This window comes from Sceloporus undulatus, chromosome 1 (assembly GCF_019175285.1).
Source record: "Sceloporus undulatus isolate JIND9_A2432 ecotype Alabama chromosome 1, SceUnd_v1.1, whole genome shotgun sequence".
Taxonomy (NCBI): domain Eukaryota; kingdom Metazoa; phylum Chordata; class Lepidosauria; order Squamata; family Phrynosomatidae; genus Sceloporus; species Sceloporus undulatus.
In genome coordinates this window covers 126,618,047-126,638,827 of record NC_056522.1, presented here as the reverse complement: position 1 = coordinate 126,638,827, position 20,781 = coordinate 126,618,047, and the positions used below count along the sequence as shown (strand labels likewise).

At 42.2% G+C, this 20,781-nt stretch overlaps 1 protein-coding gene across 1 annotated transcript; it reads right to left on the bottom strand.

Moving 5' to 3' along the window:
• Positions 1 to 397: 397 nt before the first annotated feature.
• CGAS (cyclic GMP-AMP synthase) lies at positions 398 to 16,022 on the bottom strand. Its single transcript, XM_042446680.1, has 6 exons — positions 15,980 to 16,022; positions 14,742 to 15,663; positions 11,288 to 11,519; positions 7,260 to 7,508; positions 5,337 to 5,436; positions 398 to 1,374 (listed from the first exon to the last, which is right to left on the bottom strand). Exons 2-6 carry the CDS (start codon positions 15,453 to 15,455, stop codon positions 1,023 to 1,025), a joined length of 1,647 nt encoding a protein of 548 aa, XP_042302614.1. The 5' UTR covers positions 15,456 to 15,663; positions 15,980 to 16,022; the 3' UTR covers positions 398 to 1,022.
• Between the last annotated feature and the right edge of the window lie 4,759 nt (positions 16,023 to 20,781).

Genomic DNA, 20,781 nt, shown 5'->3' with positions numbered 1-20,781 from the left:
CCTGGAATATTGTGTCCAGTTCTGGGCACCACAATTTAAAAAGGACATTGAGAAACTGTAGCGTGTCCAGAGGAGGATGACTAAAATGGTGAAGAGTCTGGAAACCTTGCCCTATGAGGAACAACTCAGGGAGCTGGGGATGTTTAGTCTGGAGAAGAGAAGGTTAAGAGGTGATATGATAGCCTTGTTTAAATATTTGAAAGGATGTCATATTCAGGAGGGAGCAAGCTTGTTTTCCGCTGCTCCAGAGAACAGGACCCGGAACAATGGATGCAAGCTACAGGAAAAGAGATTCCACCTCAACATTAGGAAGAACTTCCTGACAGTAAGGGCTGTTCGACAGTGGAACAAACTCCCTCGGAGTGTAGTGGAGTCTCCTTCCTTGGAGGTCTTTAAGCAGAGGCTAGATGGCCATCTGTTGGGGATGCTTTGATTTGGATTTCCTGCATGGCAGGGGGTTGGATTGGATGGCCTGTGCGGTCTCTTCCAACTCTATGATTCTATGAAGTCTAAAGTTATTTTCTCAATTAATGAATTTCCATTCGTATTTGAAATACTATAGTTCCTCTCTTATAAGATTAGTCAATTTATCCATTTCGGCAAATTCATTAAGCCTTACAAGCTATTCTTCATGAGATGTATTTCCAATGTTGTACATACAGTACAAGTGTCTCTGGCTGCTGTCACCATATATTGCACCATCTTCCCATTCTTTTGTTTGTTTTTTCTTCCAGAAGTCCAAGCAAAAAAGGTTGGGCTTCAACTAAATTTTGAATTTTAGTATATCTTCCATTCCTTTATATACAGTATTTGCATCCATAATTTCTTTACTCTTTCACAGAGCTATTGGCTTCTTTGAAATATTCATAAAAACCTAATTTGAACAAATGCTAGCAAGAACACACAAACTGTTTTTCTCCTTTTGCTGTAGACAATATCCTTGAATACTGGTAGATCTTCCTGTGTTCTGTTTTTAGACTTCAAAAATACAAACATTAACTTGCATTTCATTAAAGCCTTTATTACAAATTAAAAAATGCAGGATATCTATTGTTTATTTCCCTTTCAATTGCTCTTATAAGAGCATTACGCTTTGTTTTATCAATCTTCTCTTCACAGAAGAAGTTAAATGTACGTATAAAAAAGTGTGGTAGCTTGGCTTCTCTGAGACAATTGAGAAAATAATTCAATAATCTCGTGAAACATTCATCAAGGTTTGCAGGAAGCCAGTCCTCGTCTTTGGGCCACATTACACATGCATGGAAAAAGGCAGTTTTGACTTGATAAGAACAGAATTTGTCAAACTGATGTCTGTCTTCATGTTTTGTTTTAAGCTGCTCCAACAAATACTTCAGAAGCTTAAGACAGTCTTTCCTGTTTGGGAATAATGAAAGTATAGTGAAGTGTCATTTCTAATACACCTTCTGGGAACAACTGATTTAAAAGGGACATCAACCCTGCAGGTCTGTATGTATCTATTCAGAAGTACAGTCAGACCTTGGTACCTGCAGAGGATCTGTTTTGGACACCACCACTACCTCCACCGATATGAAAAAATGCGGGACTTCAAGTCCTGTTGTTTTTAATGACACACCATGCACACAGGCATGTGTACATGCCACCATTTTGTACAATGAAGCTTGCCATCCATGGATGCTGAAATCCAAGTCTGCAGATGGCAAGGTCTCACAGTGTACACCACTGAATTCAAGGTTGATTATCAGATGAGCAGAATTGCTGCCTTCACCTGAGTATTGCATAAGCCAGGAGGTGCTCTTGAAGTAATAGCTACACAACAAGCCAGAACTGTTGAGTTATCCAGAATTTTTGGCTTGCTATTGAATACAATATGCTACAGTACACAACTTATTATCTTCCACTTGAGGCAAACAAGTAACAAACCAGAAATGGAAAGTTCTATGTAATCAAAACCTAAATCCCTAGGTTTATTTTTCACCAACAAACCAGGGCTCATAAAAAAACAAGTAGTGATTTATTCCTCGCTTATATGGCAAAAATATATCAGAAACTTTCACTTAGTCATCATGTAAAGCTTTACATTTCTGGTTTGTTTTACCCAGCTACACAAAAAGAGGAGGTAATTATCTGCTTATATGTACACAGCAAAACAGTAAATGAATAATTCTGGCATTCTTAAGTATAAACATGGATACAGTGTTATAGTTTTAATTAATGATATCTCACTACAGTAGCCCAACGCAGCCATAAACTAAGTGTACCTTGTCTTTAACTTATGCTCTCTGATCCTTTGCCCCACCCCTTTACAATGAAGTAATGTTAAGGAGGCAAGTATTGTTCTCATTTTACTACGAGAACAGTACTTGTCTCCTTCACATTACTGCTCTTAAGAAAACAAGGACAAGAATACTGAGAAGGAATCCTGCTGGATCAGACCAAAAAATTATCTCCCCACATCTGGGCACCAGGTAGATAAGTGAGTCACATGAGCACAATAGCACTCTCCTGGTCATATTTCCCCAGCAAATGGAGTTAACATAGCTATTGTTTATAGCCTTATCCTCTGTTAAACCATCAAGGCTGTCCAAATTAACAGCCATCATTGCATCTTGTTTCCCTGTTCTGTATGAAGTACAGTACTTCTGTTTATCTCTCCTGAACCTTTCACCATTCCACTTCAAAGGACAACCTAAGATTCCAGCACTGTGAGAAGGAGAAAAACGTCACTCTCTCTAACCATTTTTCCAAATCATGCATAATTTTGAACCTCTATTATGGCCATTGCTTGTCTTTTTCTAGGTGAAAAGGTTGCCATTATTGTAATTGTTTGGGCAGGTCCTTTCTGTATGTTCTCCAGCTTTCCAAAATGCTTTTTGAGGTGTGATGACTAGAACTCCGCACAGCATATCAAATACAGATTTGAAAGGCATTATGAGATGGGCAGTTTTATTTTCATCTCCTTGCCCAATGGTTCTCAGCATGGAGCTTCCTTCCCCCCCCCCCCCCCCATAATGGCAGCACATTGAGCTACCCACCCTCAAGAACTATCTCAAAGACCATGTCTTTGAGAACCTGGATTAGGAGATGAAAGTTAAAGTTCTGCACAGGCATACCTATGACACATCTCTCCCTCACAGCCACAGGATAAACCCAATCGTGGTGGATTATTCTTCCAGCCATCCCCCAATGAATATTCTCAGTAAGTACAAGTTTCAGAGAAAGAAAGGTAATTTTAAGTAGTAGCGAGGACTATTTATTTATTTCATTTGTATGCCACACATAAAAACATATTTAAAATTTTACAATAAAAATTAAAAAGCAACTAAAATAATCTTAATTAAAATGAATATAAGATTATATTAAAACGTACGAAAGTTAGAAAGCATAACTGAAATATGCTATATAAAAATTACCCAGACATGATTATATATTAAAGCCTACTTGAATAAAAACATTTTAGATTGCCAACAAAAAGAAAGTGGAGAGGAGGCCAGTCTAGCCTGCAGCAGCAGGGCATTCCAGAGAGTGCCCTCACCAAGTGAGCCTGTGATGGTGGCAGGACAGAGAGAGAGTGTTGTGGCAGGTTCATATGGGGATACACAGTTCTTCAAATAATCTGGACTTAAGCCATATAGGGCTTTATAGGTCATGACCAGCACTTTGAATTGTGCCTGGAAACAAACCAGTAGCCAGTGAAACTGTTTCAACAAGGGAGTTATAAGCCAAGGGTAGGGATATTCTATGATCAGAAGAGGAACATAATATATGACTACAACAATTTTTTTAAAAGATAGAAACAATGTATAGAAAAGCTATATAAAAATGTAAAAGGATAAATGATACATGGGAAGAAGAAGTGTACAATGATGAACCCCTAATTTTGGAAAGCAAAGTGAAAGTAGCATTCAAAGCAATGGAAGAATAAATCACCAGGAACAGATGACATATCGATGGAACTACTACAAGCGACAAAGGCAGAATCAAGCTCAACTCAAATTAAAATCTGCCAACAAATACAGTATGGAAAACAATGCAGAAGCCCACAGATTGGAAGTGATCAATATAAATTTCCATACATAAAAAGAAGACACAAAAGACTGCAGCAACTACAGGACCATCACACTAATTTCCCACACAAGGAAATCACACTCAAAATTCTGCAGCAAAGTCTCCTATCATATATGGAGTGATAAATCCCAGAGGACTAAGCTCGATTCAGGAAAGGAAGAGGCACTGAGGATCACATTGCAAACATATGATGGATAATGGAATGAACACCTCGTTTGGAGGCGGCGCATTCGTGACGCCATCATGGTGGCGGCCGTGTGGAATGGCCGCCACCATTTTGTGCGTGCGGAGCGCATACTAGGGTTAGGGGGTGCAGAAGCACTGCCCCTTCCTCACCCTAGTACGCGCTCGTCGCGTACTAATATGACGGTGTGTAACCTGCCTATATGACTGCATATTGTGGGCAATCAGGTGAGGAGCTGCTTACCAGCAGTGAGACCTAAACACTGTTGGTATGAGACCCCAGTGTGCTTGCCAAAATCTGATTTGGTATTGAGCCATAGAGGTTCCCCAGCCCAATATAGATTTTGTATCCAGGGATGACCTTATCTCATTGGGTCTCTTCATTCCACCAGATTGCTCTTATTCTTTCTATAGCCACAATTATGTAGATGCCATACATTTGTGTAAACCAGGTTATTGTTTGTTTGGGGGGTTTTGTGTTTTGTTTTTTTGGTTGCTGTAGAAAGCGGTATCCACTACCACTTTGCACAACCTCAACATGACTGCACTGGGATGCATCTGTTCAATTGATCTCTTAGGAGGGCAAGAAAATCCCTAGCACCATGTGACAAGGAGGAGCCATTACCCACCCAGACTTCCAGCATATCCACTAGAGGTCTGAGAGGGCAATATATTTTCCTTTTTCAGTTGTAGAACTACAACTGGATGGTGCCCTACCTCCCCCAGTTACTAAGTGGCTATGGTATATCCTATCCCCATCAAGTTGCACTACAGTATGAGCAGAAGGGGAAGCTGAATAGAAGTGCTACTAGTGGAGAATTACACTCTGCCAGCATCCAACAGGTACTCTGCCACAATCTGTGCTCTCCTTTAAAACCATGAACTGCAATTTCTCTTGGCTTGAATGCTTCCAACATTTACACAGCAACACTTATACAGTGATATTTTCTAAACACCTCTGGAATGTACATTTTCCCACATCCCTTTGGCTGCATTCATCTTGGTCACTTCTAGCTGTTGGCTGTGTGTGGAGAGGACAATCAATCTGAAACAGGCTAGATAGTTATTTGTTCCTGGGGATTGGATAGCAACAGTTATATACTAACCTGCAGCATCTCACTCCCTTGACTTCACAACATGTTTTTGTTTGACCATGATTATGAAGAATTATCTTCTCGGTTTTTGAGAAAGAGAGTCGCCAAGTATCTAGGTTTGAAAAAAATGATATTGAAATATTGATTTCCGACTATGGCAGAGACCCCTTTGGATCATCTGCCAAGTGAGCTGCAACCAAACTTGAGGCCAAACAAAGTGTCCAGCCATCACAGTAGAAGTGTGTGGGAAGACTAAAAACTCTGAGAATAGAAGGGGGGGGACCTGTCAGTTTAGAGAGAGTTGGGAAGTTGGCAAAGAGGGACCACAAAAATAGATTTTAGTGAAATCCAGACCAAAACCTTCAGAAGGGATGTGCTGGAGTTGTGTACTGTAATGTGATAAAAGATTTGGAGGAAGTAATATCTGAAGGGAACTATTTGTTATATAATCCATTAGTGACTTGACACCTGATATAACTAAAGGGTTATTGAGTTGGAATTTAAGACATCTTAAACTTGTTACTACAATACGAGTTACAGTCTGTTTTCATATAATCACAAAGATTGTCCGTGTGGTACTGTATATTATTCAGAAACACACTACCAACTACACTAACCTATTTTGACATTGGAGTAAGCTCTGAATTCCTACACCTGTGACACAAAGGGGGTCTCTGATGAGGATAGGTAGGAGATAAGGCTGAGGAAAGGACAGGAGCAGGGCTTTTTATTAAAGTAAGACTGAGAGCCACTCCAAGCAGAAATAAGGGACTGTCCTTGACTGTTACACAGACCTTATTAGTAGTAGTGTATTTTTAAATATTTGACAAAAGGTGCTTTGTTTTTTTAAACAGCTGATGAGTGCTAGATTATTCAGTCCTTTAAAACAGTTGTAAGCTACATGCACTGCCAACCCCAGCCATTTTTCCATCACCAATTTTGAACCCTCACCACCAAAATCCCAACAGTTCTACAAAACATTATTCTGGGTGTGCATGTTATTTCCCAGGCAGTCCCTCCTACCTCAAAATAGGTTGTCAGGAATGGGATTCTTTTCGGGAAAAGAGCACACACTCCCTGACACCAGTGTTTTCCAACAGAATTGACAGGATTTTGATTGTGGCAGAATTCCCAATTTCCCAAAACTGCCTCCCACCACTAGAAAATCGCCCAATCCTGCTTCAAAAACACTGTCGACAACTCAAAAGAGCACATTTTCATCAGTAGAAAGACACATGCTACCCCTTCTACTGCTCTCACATCTTCATTCCTCTGCAGATACACTGAGCAAGGACTTGAATTAAGTTGTATAGCCCAGTTCTGTATTCTTCCCTCTTGCACAATAAATCTATGACAGCTATAGCTCCCACAATGCAATTTTTGCTAGTATCAGTCAGTGTCACCATCAAGACTGTCCTGTTAAGCTAATTTTTACCCTTAATGTTTTACACATTTCTTTCACAAGGAATAGAATGCAAGATTCTAGGTGTTTTGTTCTGTTAGCTTACATTTAATAGCAGGAATGATCTGCTAACAGTAATATCTTCAGTTATTCTAACATTATAAAACAGCTGAATAATCTGGCACCATATTTGGCTTCCTCTGCTTTTGCCCCTGCTTTCTCTGACTCTGCATAACCATCCTGCAGAACAGACTGGTTGTGATTTAAATCTGAAACCCTTTGTTTCTATATGTACAGTCGCCCCTCCTTTTTCATGGGGGATCCTTTCCGGACCCCTGCACGAAAACGGAGTTTCACCTATATTCAAGCACCATTGGCTTGAATATAAGCGTAAGTGTGTGCCATGAGCACATGCTCTATTCATTCTCCCTCTGTTCGTCCCTCGCACATAAGCTGAAAACTGCAAGAATGGAGGGAGGACTATATATACAGAACCAGACAACATCAAAGATAATGGAATTTATTTTAAATACCTATAAAGTGCTGTCCATCTTTAACATTTTTGGGGACAAGGTAGAGTGGTTCAAAGCACAAAGATTTCTTTACTTTTGTTCCTAGCCACTCTTCAATGCCCAGGCTATTCTCTGTACTGGCAAACCACTTGGAATGATGAAATTCCAAACCAAGAATGATATCTACTGATATAACAGAGGGAGGACTTCCAATGAGAAGGGTTACTGCTGGACATCCAGGCTTCTTTCTCTCTACGGAAACGTTCATATCTGTTAATAACAAAAAAAAAAAAAAAGAGAGAGAGAGAGAGAGAGAAGGGGGAGAACTAGTACTTAAAACTTTTCCACCCAATTACATATATTGTAGTTTCTACTGGTTGTTTCTTCAAAACTTCAACAAAATGCAAAGCCATTTCAGAAAGATATAATTAATATTAGTATTAGTTAGTATCAATACAAGATTTATACATATGGATTTACTCATGGAACATAACCATACCAGTGATTAACACATCTTGAAAGAAACAATATAGTAGTGATAGTAAAACTATTTTATTCTTTCTCCTGCAACAGAAAATTCGATTGCAATGTGAGCATGCTAAAAAAACAAACCCTGTATTAAACCAAAGGCCATTCTAGTCTAGCATTCTGTATATATACTGGCCAACCAGTTTCCAACTGGAAGCCAACAAGCATGAGAACCCACAGATTAATGTACCCCAAACAAATGGTAGCCAGAGGCATGCTGCCTTTGATAGTAGAAGAAACATACAGTGGAACCTCCACATATGCTGGGGCTAGGGATGCATAACCCCTGTGAAAGTGGAAACACCATAAATTTTTTAAAATACTAATTTTTTTACCAGATTGAACATCTCTAGGAACCTCTCATCCAGCACAATCAACATCAGCCAGAGGCTGACCATAGAATTGTACTGAAGGACCTACAAATGCCTAGAAAAGTGTTCTTTTTGGGACTCTCTAGGTCCTCCAGTACAACATCTGGCAAAAGCTGGCCACAGAGTGACACTGGAGGACCTAGAGAGAATGTATTAATAAAATTCACAGATTATCAAAAACGCAAAAGTCAAAGCCACAGACGTGGAGGGCCAACTGTACAGCCATCCTGCCTAGTAGCAACTGAATGAATGAATGAACGCATTTATTACGGCACACGGCCAGCACCAAAATAAAGTAGCAATTGATAGCTCTGGCCCGTAAAATTCTTCGTAATCCCTTTTTTAATATGTCCTGGTTGCAGGTATCACTATATTTTTGACTGAATTCCAGAGCTGGATTATGTGTGGTACGAAGTACTTCTTTTCATCTGTCTGCAGTCTCCCATTTTTCAGCTTTATTGGAAGATTCCAGGTTTTAGTACAGTTGCTCCTCCACATTTGTGGCTTTGATTATTTGCAGATCTGATTAATATATTCTTTTTAGGAATCTCAAGGTTCTCCAGCATGACTCTGCCATTCTGGAAGACCTAGAGATTCCTAGAGAAAAAAAATTCTCTAAGCATTTGTAGGTCCTCCAGCACAATTCTATTGCAAGTACATTTCTATACTGCTTACCAATGTACTAAGCAGTTTACAAAGTGTAAGCTAATTGGCCCCAACAAGCTGGGTACTCATTTTAGCGACCGCAGAAGAATGGCAGGCTGAGTTGACCCTGAGCCCCTGGCTGGCGCTGAACTCACAACCTTGAGGTTTGTGAGTGAGTGGCTGCAATACAGCATTTAACCACTGCGCCACCTAGGCTCTATGGTCAACGTCTGGTGGATGTTGACCACAGAGTGGTGATGGAGGACAAAGATTACTAGAAAGATGTTTTCTTCGTTTAAAAACCAGTGGGGTTTTATTTGCAGTTTTTCCAATTTTGGTTTTTCCACTTTCGACCCTAGCAAATGTGGAGGGAAAACTATATCCTTAACTACTTTCTCTACATAATGCATAATTTTACACAGCTCTACCATCATTCCTGTTACCATTTCCCCCCTATGCTAAGGAGTCCAAATGCTATTCCTTTTCTCAAAAGAAGGTTGTTCCAGACCCTTGATACTTCCATTTACCATTTTCTCAACTTTTTCCAGCACCACAACACCTTTGCCGGTGCAGAGAGCAGAACTCAACAAGTATGCCAAGTGTATTTGTGCCACTAATTTATGTAAAGGCAGTATGGTAATTTTACTTTTTAAAATTTTCTAATTACATTCAACACAGAATTTTTCTTTACCACAGCTCTGAGACTCCTTTCTTGGTCAGTGTTTATGTAGTCAGGGTTTTTTGCCACCATGTACAAAACCTGCTTATAGTGAATCTTATTGGCCATTTTAAGGCCTGTTCTCAAGTTTAGAGAGATTCCTTTTGGGTTCTTTACAATCTGCTTTTATGAAACCTAGATAAATTGGGGTCATCAGCAAATATGGCCCCACCTTATTTGCTTTATGGATTTTGTTCTGTGGCACCAACATGGACATCAAGACATCTGCTCTTCCTGAGAACAATTTTAATTTTAATTTGCATGGATGTATTTTTCTCTAAGAGGCACAAAAACTCTGTGGCCCAGAGACCAGATGTCGCTGGGGCCCTCATCTAGATTCCACTTTCTTTCAGCAGGCTGAAGGACACCTTCACTTCTCATCAGCAGCTGATTGCAGATAAAGCCGTTTTGCTGCTCCAAGTTTTCTTCCTCAGCACCGAATAAGGAAAATACCCATTCCAGTTAACAAATATGAACATAACCCTGGTGTTCCCTAGGGATAAAGAATGGTGGTAACTAAAGCAATTCTCTGTTAGCTGTCACTAGCACAGCCAGCATTAAAAAAAGAAAAAGAAAATTAATAGCATAGTCTCACATGTGTCTACTAAAAAATAAGCCTCCTTGTGTTATAAGGGAGTTACAGCCAGCAAGGTTTTCTCAGGCTGCATCCACACTGCAGAAAGAATCCAGATTGGCACCACTTTAACTGCCATGGCTCAATGCTATGGAATTCGGTGATTTGTAGTTTTGTGAGATATGTTATCTTCTCTGTCAGAGAGCTCTAGTGCCAAAACAAACTATAAATCCCAGAATTCCATAGCACTGAGCTATGCAATGAAGGTGGTGTCAAACTGGATTGTTTCTGCAGTGTGGATGCAGTCTCAGTATAGCTTAAATGAAAAACCTGAAGGAAGTCAACACTGCCATTATGGCAAGCACACACTCTCCATGAAACATCTTGTCCTACAAATCCCCTCTCCTGCACAAAATTAGATACACACTTTCTGTAGACAAAATCTGGGAAACCACTGATTTTGGTAAAGTGTAATACAGCCTGAAAATAAAGTCATACTAGGTGATCCTGAAGTACAAAATATCAGTCAAGTCTAAAATCAAAGTTGTAATTAACATTTTTTTTCAGACAACACCCCCTAGAAAGCATATATATTTATACATAGAGCTCTTCAGACATATTGAAGTTAGTACATTAGTAGTTTTCAGTGCCTTCATTACTTCTTTGGGCCTAAATCCAATTGCCAGTTCTAACTAGAATAAACTCACTGAATCAAATCAAACATCATGTAAATACTATAGCTTTAATCAAACTATTTGGGAACTACTTGAGACTAAAAATTGGATTTGAGCCTTAAAATTTAACACATGTAAGGGAAGTATATGAGATAATATCTCTAAATATTTGAAGTTTTACAGTAAAATAAATCTCTACATAAAGTATCACATTTGTTTGAACATGTTTTACTTGCACAATGCATGTTGTTTTCATTTTCTAATATTACAATTTTTCAGATATTCAGCAGGTATCATAACTTTTTTTTAGTTTGTTTAGTAAATATACATCTATGCAACTAAAATTACTAATTTAAAGCAAGAAATTTTTTTTGCAGTGCCAAATTTTCCAGAAAAGTAACATCGCTACTTCTCTTTAGGTTCAATTGCTTTCAGTGGAATTGGACCGTTTCTTTGTATGTGTCAGGCATTTGGGGAAAATCTCATTTCTGAAGAGACAGGATATAATTTTAAGTAAAGAGTAGGTAGTTTGTATTTACCTTTTATTTTCTTTACCTCCTCTATAATGATGCTTCTTAGTTTTAAAAGCATGTTGGAAGATGAAAGTCGTTCATCATCATCACAAAACTCCTTTAGTTCCTTATGGGCACAATCTCTTTTCAGCTTTACATAATAAAAAGCACCAGAAGAAGCAACAGCTTCGCAAGGTTCCAGCTCAACTCTGACTTTGGGAACTTTAAACATAATATCAAATTCATTTGGTCTACATATCTGTGAGTCAGACAAAGAAAAACAAGGTTATTTCACATCTTTCCGAAACAGTGAGAGACAAATGCATTTGGAAAATATTACAACAATAAAGTTAAGAATACAGTACAGTGTTAGAATATGTATATCTGGAGCCAATGCAATGTAGTGGTTTGAGTGCTGGACTATGACTCTGCAAACTAGGGTTCAAATTCCCACTTGGTCATAGTAACCCACTGGGTGACCGCGGACAAGTCACACACTCTTTCAACTTTAGAGGAAGGTAAAGGCAAAAACCTCCTCTGGACAAAACTTGCTAAGAAAAGATAGGTTTGGTTTGCTCTCCATAAGTCAGAAATGGCTTGAATGCACCCAACAACGACAATAAACAGTGTTTATATCAGCATGTTACTTTGATAGTTATATTGATTGTTCTGCCAGAACTGGCCTATGTCTATGCTCTTAGTAACAGACACATATTCTGTATTAAACAACTTTTTGATTCATACTGTATGCTTTATAAGCCCATTATTTGTTTCCCAGGGCTTAAATTGCGCAAACTTTAACCAACATCAATACTCAGTCTGTAACAGCAGGTTGTCCTGTGTCAAGTTGACTAATTTTTAATAGTATGAACAAATGGTGATGGTTCATCAAGGGGAAACAGTGACGGAACCAGTCAAATGTGCCAAGAGCTATTGGGAGTTTAAATGGAAGCATACAAGTTACTCCTTAATACTTCAAACACAGCTCACCTACCAGAATGCTAAAACCATCTCCATGAAAAAAGGAAAAGAAAACAGGGACAGAAATCAGACAGAAAGCCAAAAAAGACAGCTGTAAAAATGGCAGCCAGGTATTTTATTATCTGTTCAAACACCTTTGAAAGCCTGAAAAATATCAGCACTGTGTGGCATTCTGTATTGCACTATTAAGTTAATAAAAAGCATCCCTTTTTCCTCAAGCATCAGTTCCTCTTTCAATACTTCTGCTGTACTCTATTAACAGGACATATTCCAACCAGAGAGAAATTGTAGTTCTCTACCTATGAAATAAAATATTATCAGCTAGAAATCTACAACTATGTACCTAACTCACAAAATAAGTAGAAAACACTGACTGGCTAGTCTTAACATTCAGTCAGTATATGCTGTTGTTGTTTTGCTGTTGTGTGCCTTCAAGTCATTTCTGACTTATGGTGACCCTAACGCTAACCTATCATGGGGTTTCTTGGCAAGTTTCTTCGGGGGGGGGGGGGTGCCATTGCCATCTTCTGAGGCTGAGAGAGTGTGATTTGCCCAAAGTTACCCAGTGGGTTTAAATGGCCGCACAAAATTCAAAGTAACCACAGGCAGAAGAGAGAAAGGTAAGAATCTAAACGATACTACAATGTTTTGGTTTATACTACTTCTTCCCAACATTTCAACCCCTTATCTCTTTCCCCATTGTACACATGCTTGTCTAAGCGTGTGGTAGCCGTAGGAAAATTATTGCACACCTTACTTCCTAGCCACTTGTTTTAGGAAAGTCAGGTTGATGGCACCCGTCACCTATGCACTAGGAAAGCAAAGTTTGATGCGGTGCATAAAAGAAATAAATGTTGCATATGGCAGCAGATGTGCATGGCTGGCTTACTACACAATGAAATGGCCAGCTATCATATTGGCAAGGCTTTTTCTGTAGTTATATAACTAAGTCCTGACAAGAACATCAGACATGCCTCAGAGGGAGAGCAGAACTGCTGGACTTGATCTCCTTTCCCACTGCCATTCCTTTCCCCTTTTGTGTCATGTCTTTTCAGAGTGTAAGCCTCAGGGCAGGGAAATGTGTAATTAATCTCTGTAAAGTGCCAGGTAAGTTTATGGTGCTATAATAATAATAATAATAATAATATTTATATTCCGCTTAATCTCAGGGAACCCAAGTGGATGACAGCAGTAAAATATGGTATGATTAAAAGAGATAGATTAGAAATTCCAAAATCCCCCCTCATATCAACAACAATAATAAATCATCATCAACAACAACAATAATAAGGATGAGCTGTTAAATTACTGTCCACCATGCAAAACTTAGCAAAAGCCTGCCATTTTAAAAACAGGTGTCTGTGTCTTGCGTCTGGTTAGCCATGTAGGTCAACGCTATGCAAGGTAGTGGTCCACAAGCCATCAGCTGCCAGTATAGGGTGAGTTATCATCAAAATAAGCAAATGTAACACAAACATGGCATCAGACTGTAAAAACACTGGAGCTGGGTGTCCATTAGAACAGCTTCCTTAAGAAGTCTGGATAATCCATGGCCTTGTTGCTTTGGGGGGAAAGTATGCCAAGGGATCTGGTAGCACTTTTGAGACTTAACTGTACAAAAATGTTGAAGGAATATGGTTAAATAGACTTTGAGTGCAGTGTTTTGAGTGTTGGGCTGCGACTCTGAAGACCAGGGTTTGATTGCCATGAGGCCATGGGAACCCACTGGGTGGGTGACCCTGGGCGAGTGACACTCTCTCAGCCTCAAAGGGGAGGCAGTGGCAAAAACCCCTCTGAAGAAACCTTGCCAATAAGAAAACCCCACAACAGGGTTGCCTTAGGACTTTATCACACAGGGGGTGCGGGTGGGGATTGGGACTTTAAAAAGTGGTTAACCTGAGAAAATGGATTAAAATGAGATCCAGAAGTTTATCACACAGGGGGAAATTGTGTGCAGAAATGGGGGTTTAAATCAGGGGGGAAACCCACAAAAGAGGGTTGATTTTCCCATGATGTTGTTGTTAAAGTGGTATTGCTCTGAATGGAAAGTAGACAAAAACCAATCCTTTATTACTTTCAGAAAATCTCAAAAGTAAAAAGGAGTGGCTTTTGTCTACTTTCCATTCGGTTATGACACCAGTTTAACAACGACCTGTGTGAAAACCCACCCACTTTTGTGGGTTATCCCCAGCTTTTGAGTCCTGTTTTTGCCCAGAGCTTATCACAGACAGGGGAGTCAGGGGGGCAGTTGGGGTATAAAAGGGTGACCCACCCCGTTAGGATCAGCCAATTGTGCTCATGGCTTTCACACAGGCGACGCAGGACTAAAGCGCCATTAACCTATGAGCAACCAGGCAAGAAAGAGCAGCCAATCATTCTGTCCCCATGAATCTGCCTCTGTCTTTGCTGTTCATTGCCTGTTCCTTCACAGGAGAAAGGCTCTGGCGTTCAGGGTGGCCTTAAGTCGGCAGTGGCTGGGAGGCAGGCAACACTTGTTTACCTTGACCCTCTCGTAGTAGCTGCCTGCCCCCAGGACCTGTAAGGCCTTGAAGCAGGGGGCCTTCCTGAGGGCCCTGAGCAGCCTGTCCCTGAGGAGGTTGACCCGCCGGGCGGCCTCGGAGCGCCGCTCTTTGGCCAGCTTCAGCCGCAGGAGCACCTGCCTCAAGGGCTGGGCCTCCCCGTCCTCCTGAGCCTGAGCCTGAGGGGAAGGGCGCCTCCTGCTCCTCCTGCTCCTCCTGCCGGGCCCTTCCTCGGGGGGAGCCCAGCCAGGGCCCTCGGGCTGCGGGGCTGGGGAGGCTCCTGGGCCCCTGGGGACACCCTCCTTCTTGCTCTGAGGAGGAGCAGCCGGGCGCTGCTTCTTCTTCTCCTTCCCTTCCTCCTCCTTCTTCCTTCGGGAGTTTGAGGACGAGGGCTTTTTCCTGGCGGCGCCTGTGGAGGGCTCTGCTTGTCCCGCGACGAGCGCCGTGGCGTCTCCTTTCCGCGTGGAGACCAAGGAGGCCTCCTCCTCCTCCGCCGCCGCCGCCGCCTCCTTTTTCCCCCTCAGGGAAGGGCGCCCCTTTTTCACCACGGCGCCCTCCTCTCCTCCCTTTCCTTTGGCGGGAGGCTTCCTCCGGCTCCCTCCGTCGGGCGCCTCCTTTGGCTTCGCCTCCGGAGGAGGAGGAGGAGGAAGAGGCTCCATCTTCTCCTTCTTCCCGCTTTTTCTTCGAGGCTCCATGGTCTCCCTGGTCCCTTTGCTTCTCTCTGCGTCCGTGTGTCTCTCTTCCCGCCACAATAAACGAGCCAGAGGCGAGGCGGCCAGCCCTTATATGAGGCGAGCCCCGGCTGGAGCCAGGAGGAGAAACGAAACCCTTTTTCCTTCTCAGAAAAGCCCAGCAGGACGGGTGTCTTCTTGGCCCTTTGCCCGAGGAGCAGGCGGCTTTCCCCTGGGGCAGAAGAAGAGCGAAAGGATAGCATATAATAATGAAGCCTAGTTACAACCTCATTCAGCCACAATCAAAGCACTCCCGAAAGCTAACGGCCTCCCCCAGCCTCTGCTTAAAGGCCTCCAAAGAGGGGGACTCCGTGACACTGTCCAACAGCTCTTTCTGACAGGGATTTCTTCCTCATGTTGAGCTTGCATCCATTGCTCCAGGCCCTAGGCCCACCCTCCATAGGATACCCCTTCAGATATTTAAGCAGGGCTGTCACGAAAGGCCACCCACTCCAACCCCATTCAGCCACGCAGGAAGACACACTCACCAGTCTAAGCCATTTGGGCAGGTATCCCACATCATGATTTGGTATCCACTCTTGCACAGTACCTTTTTCCTTGGCAGCATATAATAATGGCAGCCAAGCATTGCCAGAGCTCTCTACTCAGCTGATCACTGATTTGGGGAACACAGTTTATGCCCTGGGCTACAGCTGCTCCTTTTTTCTGGCTGCCATGGCTCAGATGGGGGGAAGGAGCAGCCATAGCCCTTGCAACCTCCCCCATAAGTATAGAGGCAGAGCTTTGTGGGCCTCGACCATTTCCTTGCCAATGCAATATGCCCAGCACTTTGCACAGATCTACACGGAAACCAACTGTCTGTATTTAGAATCATTGAGGTGGGAGACCTCAAGGGCTATCCAGTCCAGACACCTGCCATACAGGAATACACAAAGGATGCCTGACAGATGGCCACTCTGTTTAAAAGCCTCCAAAGAAGGAGACTCCACCATGGGACTCTGAGGAAGTGTGTTCCACTGTCAAACAGCCCTTACTGTCATGAAGTTCCTCCTAATGTTGAGGTGGAATCTCTCTTCTTGTAGCTTGCATCCATTGTTCCTGGTCTTGTTCTCTGGAGCAACAGAAAACAAGCTTGCTCCCTCCTCAATATGGCATCCCTTCAAATATTTAAACAGGGCTATCATATCACCTCTTAACCTTCTTTTCTCCACACTAAACATTCCTAGCTCCCTAAGTCTCTCCTCATAAGGCATGGTTTCCAGACCCTTCACCATTTTTGTCAGCCTCCTTTGGACACGCTCCAGTTTTTCAACGTCCTTTTTTAATTATGGAGCCCAGAACTGGACACAGTATTCCAGGTGGGGCCTGAGCAAAGCAGAACACATTGGTCTTATTACTTCCCTTGATCTAGATGCTATATTCCTATTGATGCAGCCTAGAATTGCATTGGCTTTTTTAGCTGCTGCTAAAGAAGGAAGGGTACTGGAAGATAAAAGCTATACTCTTGGTGGCTGGTGGGTGGTGGAGGATGTGTATTAAGCCTAAGAAAGGCTTTTTTATTTGTTCAGTTGATGACTTTCGGGTATAAACCCTCCTTCACGAGCTAATTCTTCTGTTTCTCTCTTTCTGGTATCCTAGCCAGTATCCTCAGCGCTCTGCTCTAACACCACATCTCAAATGAGTTGATTTTCTTTTTTCTGCTGTTTTCACTACCCAGTTCTCACATCCATACATGGAGACAGGGAATATCATGGCTTGGCTAGTGCTCAGTTGTGTATCTTTACTCTTTAGGATCAGGGTTCAAGTCTCTGCTCAGCCATGGAAACTCACTGGGTGACCTTGGCATGGTGACCAGGTGTCTTCATTTTCCAGGACTTCTGTGCAGGAAGAATTCCTAAATGCCCTCCATTTTGAGCATGACTAAGAAGCCCATTGAGTAACACTATATTTGCTGTTCCCCTTTGAGAAATTCATCTACTTGCCAGCCTGTCCTCATTGCAAATAGGGAGATAGAATGGATGCTTTTAAAGTTCTTTTTTCCAGCAGCGGATGAGACTTGCCCTCAGAGCTCAATCTGTGTTTGTTTCTTGAAGAGGAAAAGCACAGCGAACTAGGCAAGGGGCTGCTTGAGGACACAACCCAACTGTTGAAAGGGTTTTTTAAAATTTATTTGAGCACAATGGACAAATGAAACAAATAATTTACATGTAGATTTGGTCAAGAGCTTGTTGCTAGTACAGTACAATTTTGTGCATTTGTCTTGCTCAGAGTTCTATAAATGTATTGCAAGCCAACAAGGCATTTTAACACAGGTAATTTAATAAAAAATGAGGTTGAGTACATCACAAAATACACTATATGTGATATAGCTGTAAATAAAACATTGAGTTTATATTTATATTAGTATTTTTAGCTTTTATTTTGTAATGGCTTACATTTTTCTTGAATGCCCTACATTTTGCAGTGCCTTGTCCTGCTTTGCGCTTATGACTTCTGGTCGCTGTGTGACCTTCAGCAAGCAATACTCTTTCAGAGGAAGGCAAAGGCAACCCTCCCCCTGCACAAATCATGCCAAGAAAACTCCATGATAATTGAGGAGCGCTAGGCCTCATGGTGTTTTCCACCTTCCTGGACTTTGAGACAGGTTTCATTTCTACACAAGCAAGGGCCACAGGTGGAGGCACTTCAGCTGAACAGGCAGGCCATTGGAGTCACCTCAAGCTGGGAAGGACATAAAGGCACACAACAGCAACAATTAAATGAACCAGGGAAAATGACCCACCCTGTTTAGTCCCACATTTCTACTTCATTCCCAGTCTCATAGCGATAGCTACATTCTGGAGTGTGAAAGGGGAAGACTGGTTAGAAGTGGAGGGCGACCTGGCTATGGCCCTTTTGCCACAACCATATGCCACATATCCCTGCCTGACTAATCACAACCACTTGGCGGAAGGGGAAGTACATTTTCTTAACCATTCTTCCAGACCAGTTCTATACTATGTACCCCAAGGTCAGTCCCTGTGGGATTTATAGTGGAAAGTGCTCTCTGACGAGCATTCATAGGCATAGGGCTACAACTGTCTTTGCTTTCTGCGAAAAAATAAGATATCTTTCAGCAATAGCAGCAACAACAACTTGCAGCATGACATCTAGGGGTGTAGCCACACTGCAGGATTAAAGCAGTTTGACAGAACTTTAATGGCCATAATTTAGCCTACAGAATCGTGGGTTTTGTAATCTGGTGAGTTAGAGAGATCTGGTGCTTCACTAAAGTACAAGTCCCAGGATTCTGAGAGATAAATCATGGCAGTTAATATGGTGTCAAACTGCTTTAACTCTGCAGTGAGGCTAATGATCCCAGTGACAAATTAGTACTGACAAGTCTGCTTTTCTAATTATAGCAGAAAGGGTTCATTGGAAAAGGGACAAAGTCTGGGTTCATTGGAAAAGGGACAAAGTAGGTTGAAGTTAAAATCTTCTAGCACAGTGATGGTGAACCTTTTTTGGGCTGTGTGCCAGGGGCAAGGCTTCTGCCCTCCAGAGGTGGTACTGCGTGCCAGGGATGGGGCTTCTGCCCTCTGGGGGCAGGGCTTCCAGGATGGGACTTCTCCCCCCACCCTTTCCCTGGTCTCCAGCTGTCTCTGAAAGACAGCTAGGGGTCGGGAAAGGTCCGTGGGGAGGAAGAGGAGTAGGCATGTGCCCAGTCCTCCTCTTCCCAGACCTTTCCCTGCCCCCAGCTGTCCCTCTGGAGATAGCTGGAGGCCGGAAAAGGTCTCTGGGTAGGAGCAACTGGTGTGCACCACTTGCTCCTCCTCCCCCCGCCCTTTTCATGGGCTCTAGCTGTCTTGGAGAGGCAGCTGAAGGCGGGGAGGAGGAGCCTGAGGCGCGCACCTGTGGCTCTTTCTCACCAGTGCCATTTTCCAGCTGGAGGCCAGAAAACAGCAGGGAGGAGGAGGAACAGGCACGCATGGGCCTGTTCTTCCTTCTCCCTAGCCCATGCCGGGCAAAATGGCGTTGCATGCCACCTGTGGTACGCATCCCATATATTCGCCATCATGCTTCTATCATCTACTTTTTGGTACCATCTTGTGCAGTGGGTCAACCCTGACAATCAACTCATTGGAAGCATAACTTTTTTTTCTAGTGTCATGGTTTGTCCTAATAAATGGTTCAATTATTTATCAAAATTTAGTTTGAGAAGGAAAACGCCTTTTACAGTACATGTTTGAACTAAAAGCTGTTCACTTCCTTAATACTGATGACTTGTCCTTGTGCCCATAACCCACCCACCCCCAATTATTCAGACACTTTCTTCCTGCTCATAAAGCAAGCCTGGGCTCACCTATTGGGGTGGGGGGAGCATTGCCGTGGCATGCAAAAGTGAAACATTTCCCATCAGTTAATATATCCATGTCGGGAAGTTGCAATCACTTAATGTTTACCTGTCATACAGCTACTAACACAGACCTAAAAGTGGAGGGCCCAACAAATCTGGTTGGTACAGCATCACAGTGCCTTTATTACAGACACACTGAGCACTGAACATGTACATTCAGTTGAAAATTTTCCACATTGTTTGCATTGCCCTGCTAGGACAAGCCACACACATTGAAGGCCTATCTGCCACAAAGGTCAAAAGAAGGGCCCTTAAAGGGAAGAAACAAAACAAAACAGTGAGAACCCAACTGCATTGCTTTAAATGGTTGGAAATTAATGTTTTTAATATGGCTGATTAAAAAAAATACTTTGTGCTGTACCTTATTTAAAGTGTATTCTAGTTTAACATATTGAGAGCTACCTTGGTTCCAGTTTTGGTAACTGGACAAATGGCTGACAGATATCCCACAGTTATGTCCCTCACCCCAGTTCTCTGCTTCTAAGTTCCAGTCTTCCTTGGGTGCTTCTCCTATGAGGAAACAGCAATGCCTGTAGCTGCAGCAAACCACAAGCTGAAAAAGGTATCTTGAGGTATAACTTTCATTGAAATAAATGTGAAACTGGATTAGTTTCAGTTGGTGAATATTGCTAATGTAGACAAGCTGCTGGGGCAATAAAGGAGACAAGTTGTTTTCTCAAGCCTTGTCCCTCTCGGCTGGTTGTTCAGGGAGGAGATGCAATTAGATTTAAAATACAACATGTTATTAATGCATCTCTCTCAGGGAAGGGAACTTTCCATCTTATTTAAAAGAAGCAGTGGTTAGACTACAAAGCCCTCCCTGAATCCTCTGCACCTTAATTATTATAGACTGGTTTATTCCTTTTTTGGGAAAGGTGATTGAGAGGGCAGTTGCCTCCCAGCTCCAGGCAGTTTTGGATGACACACACTTCC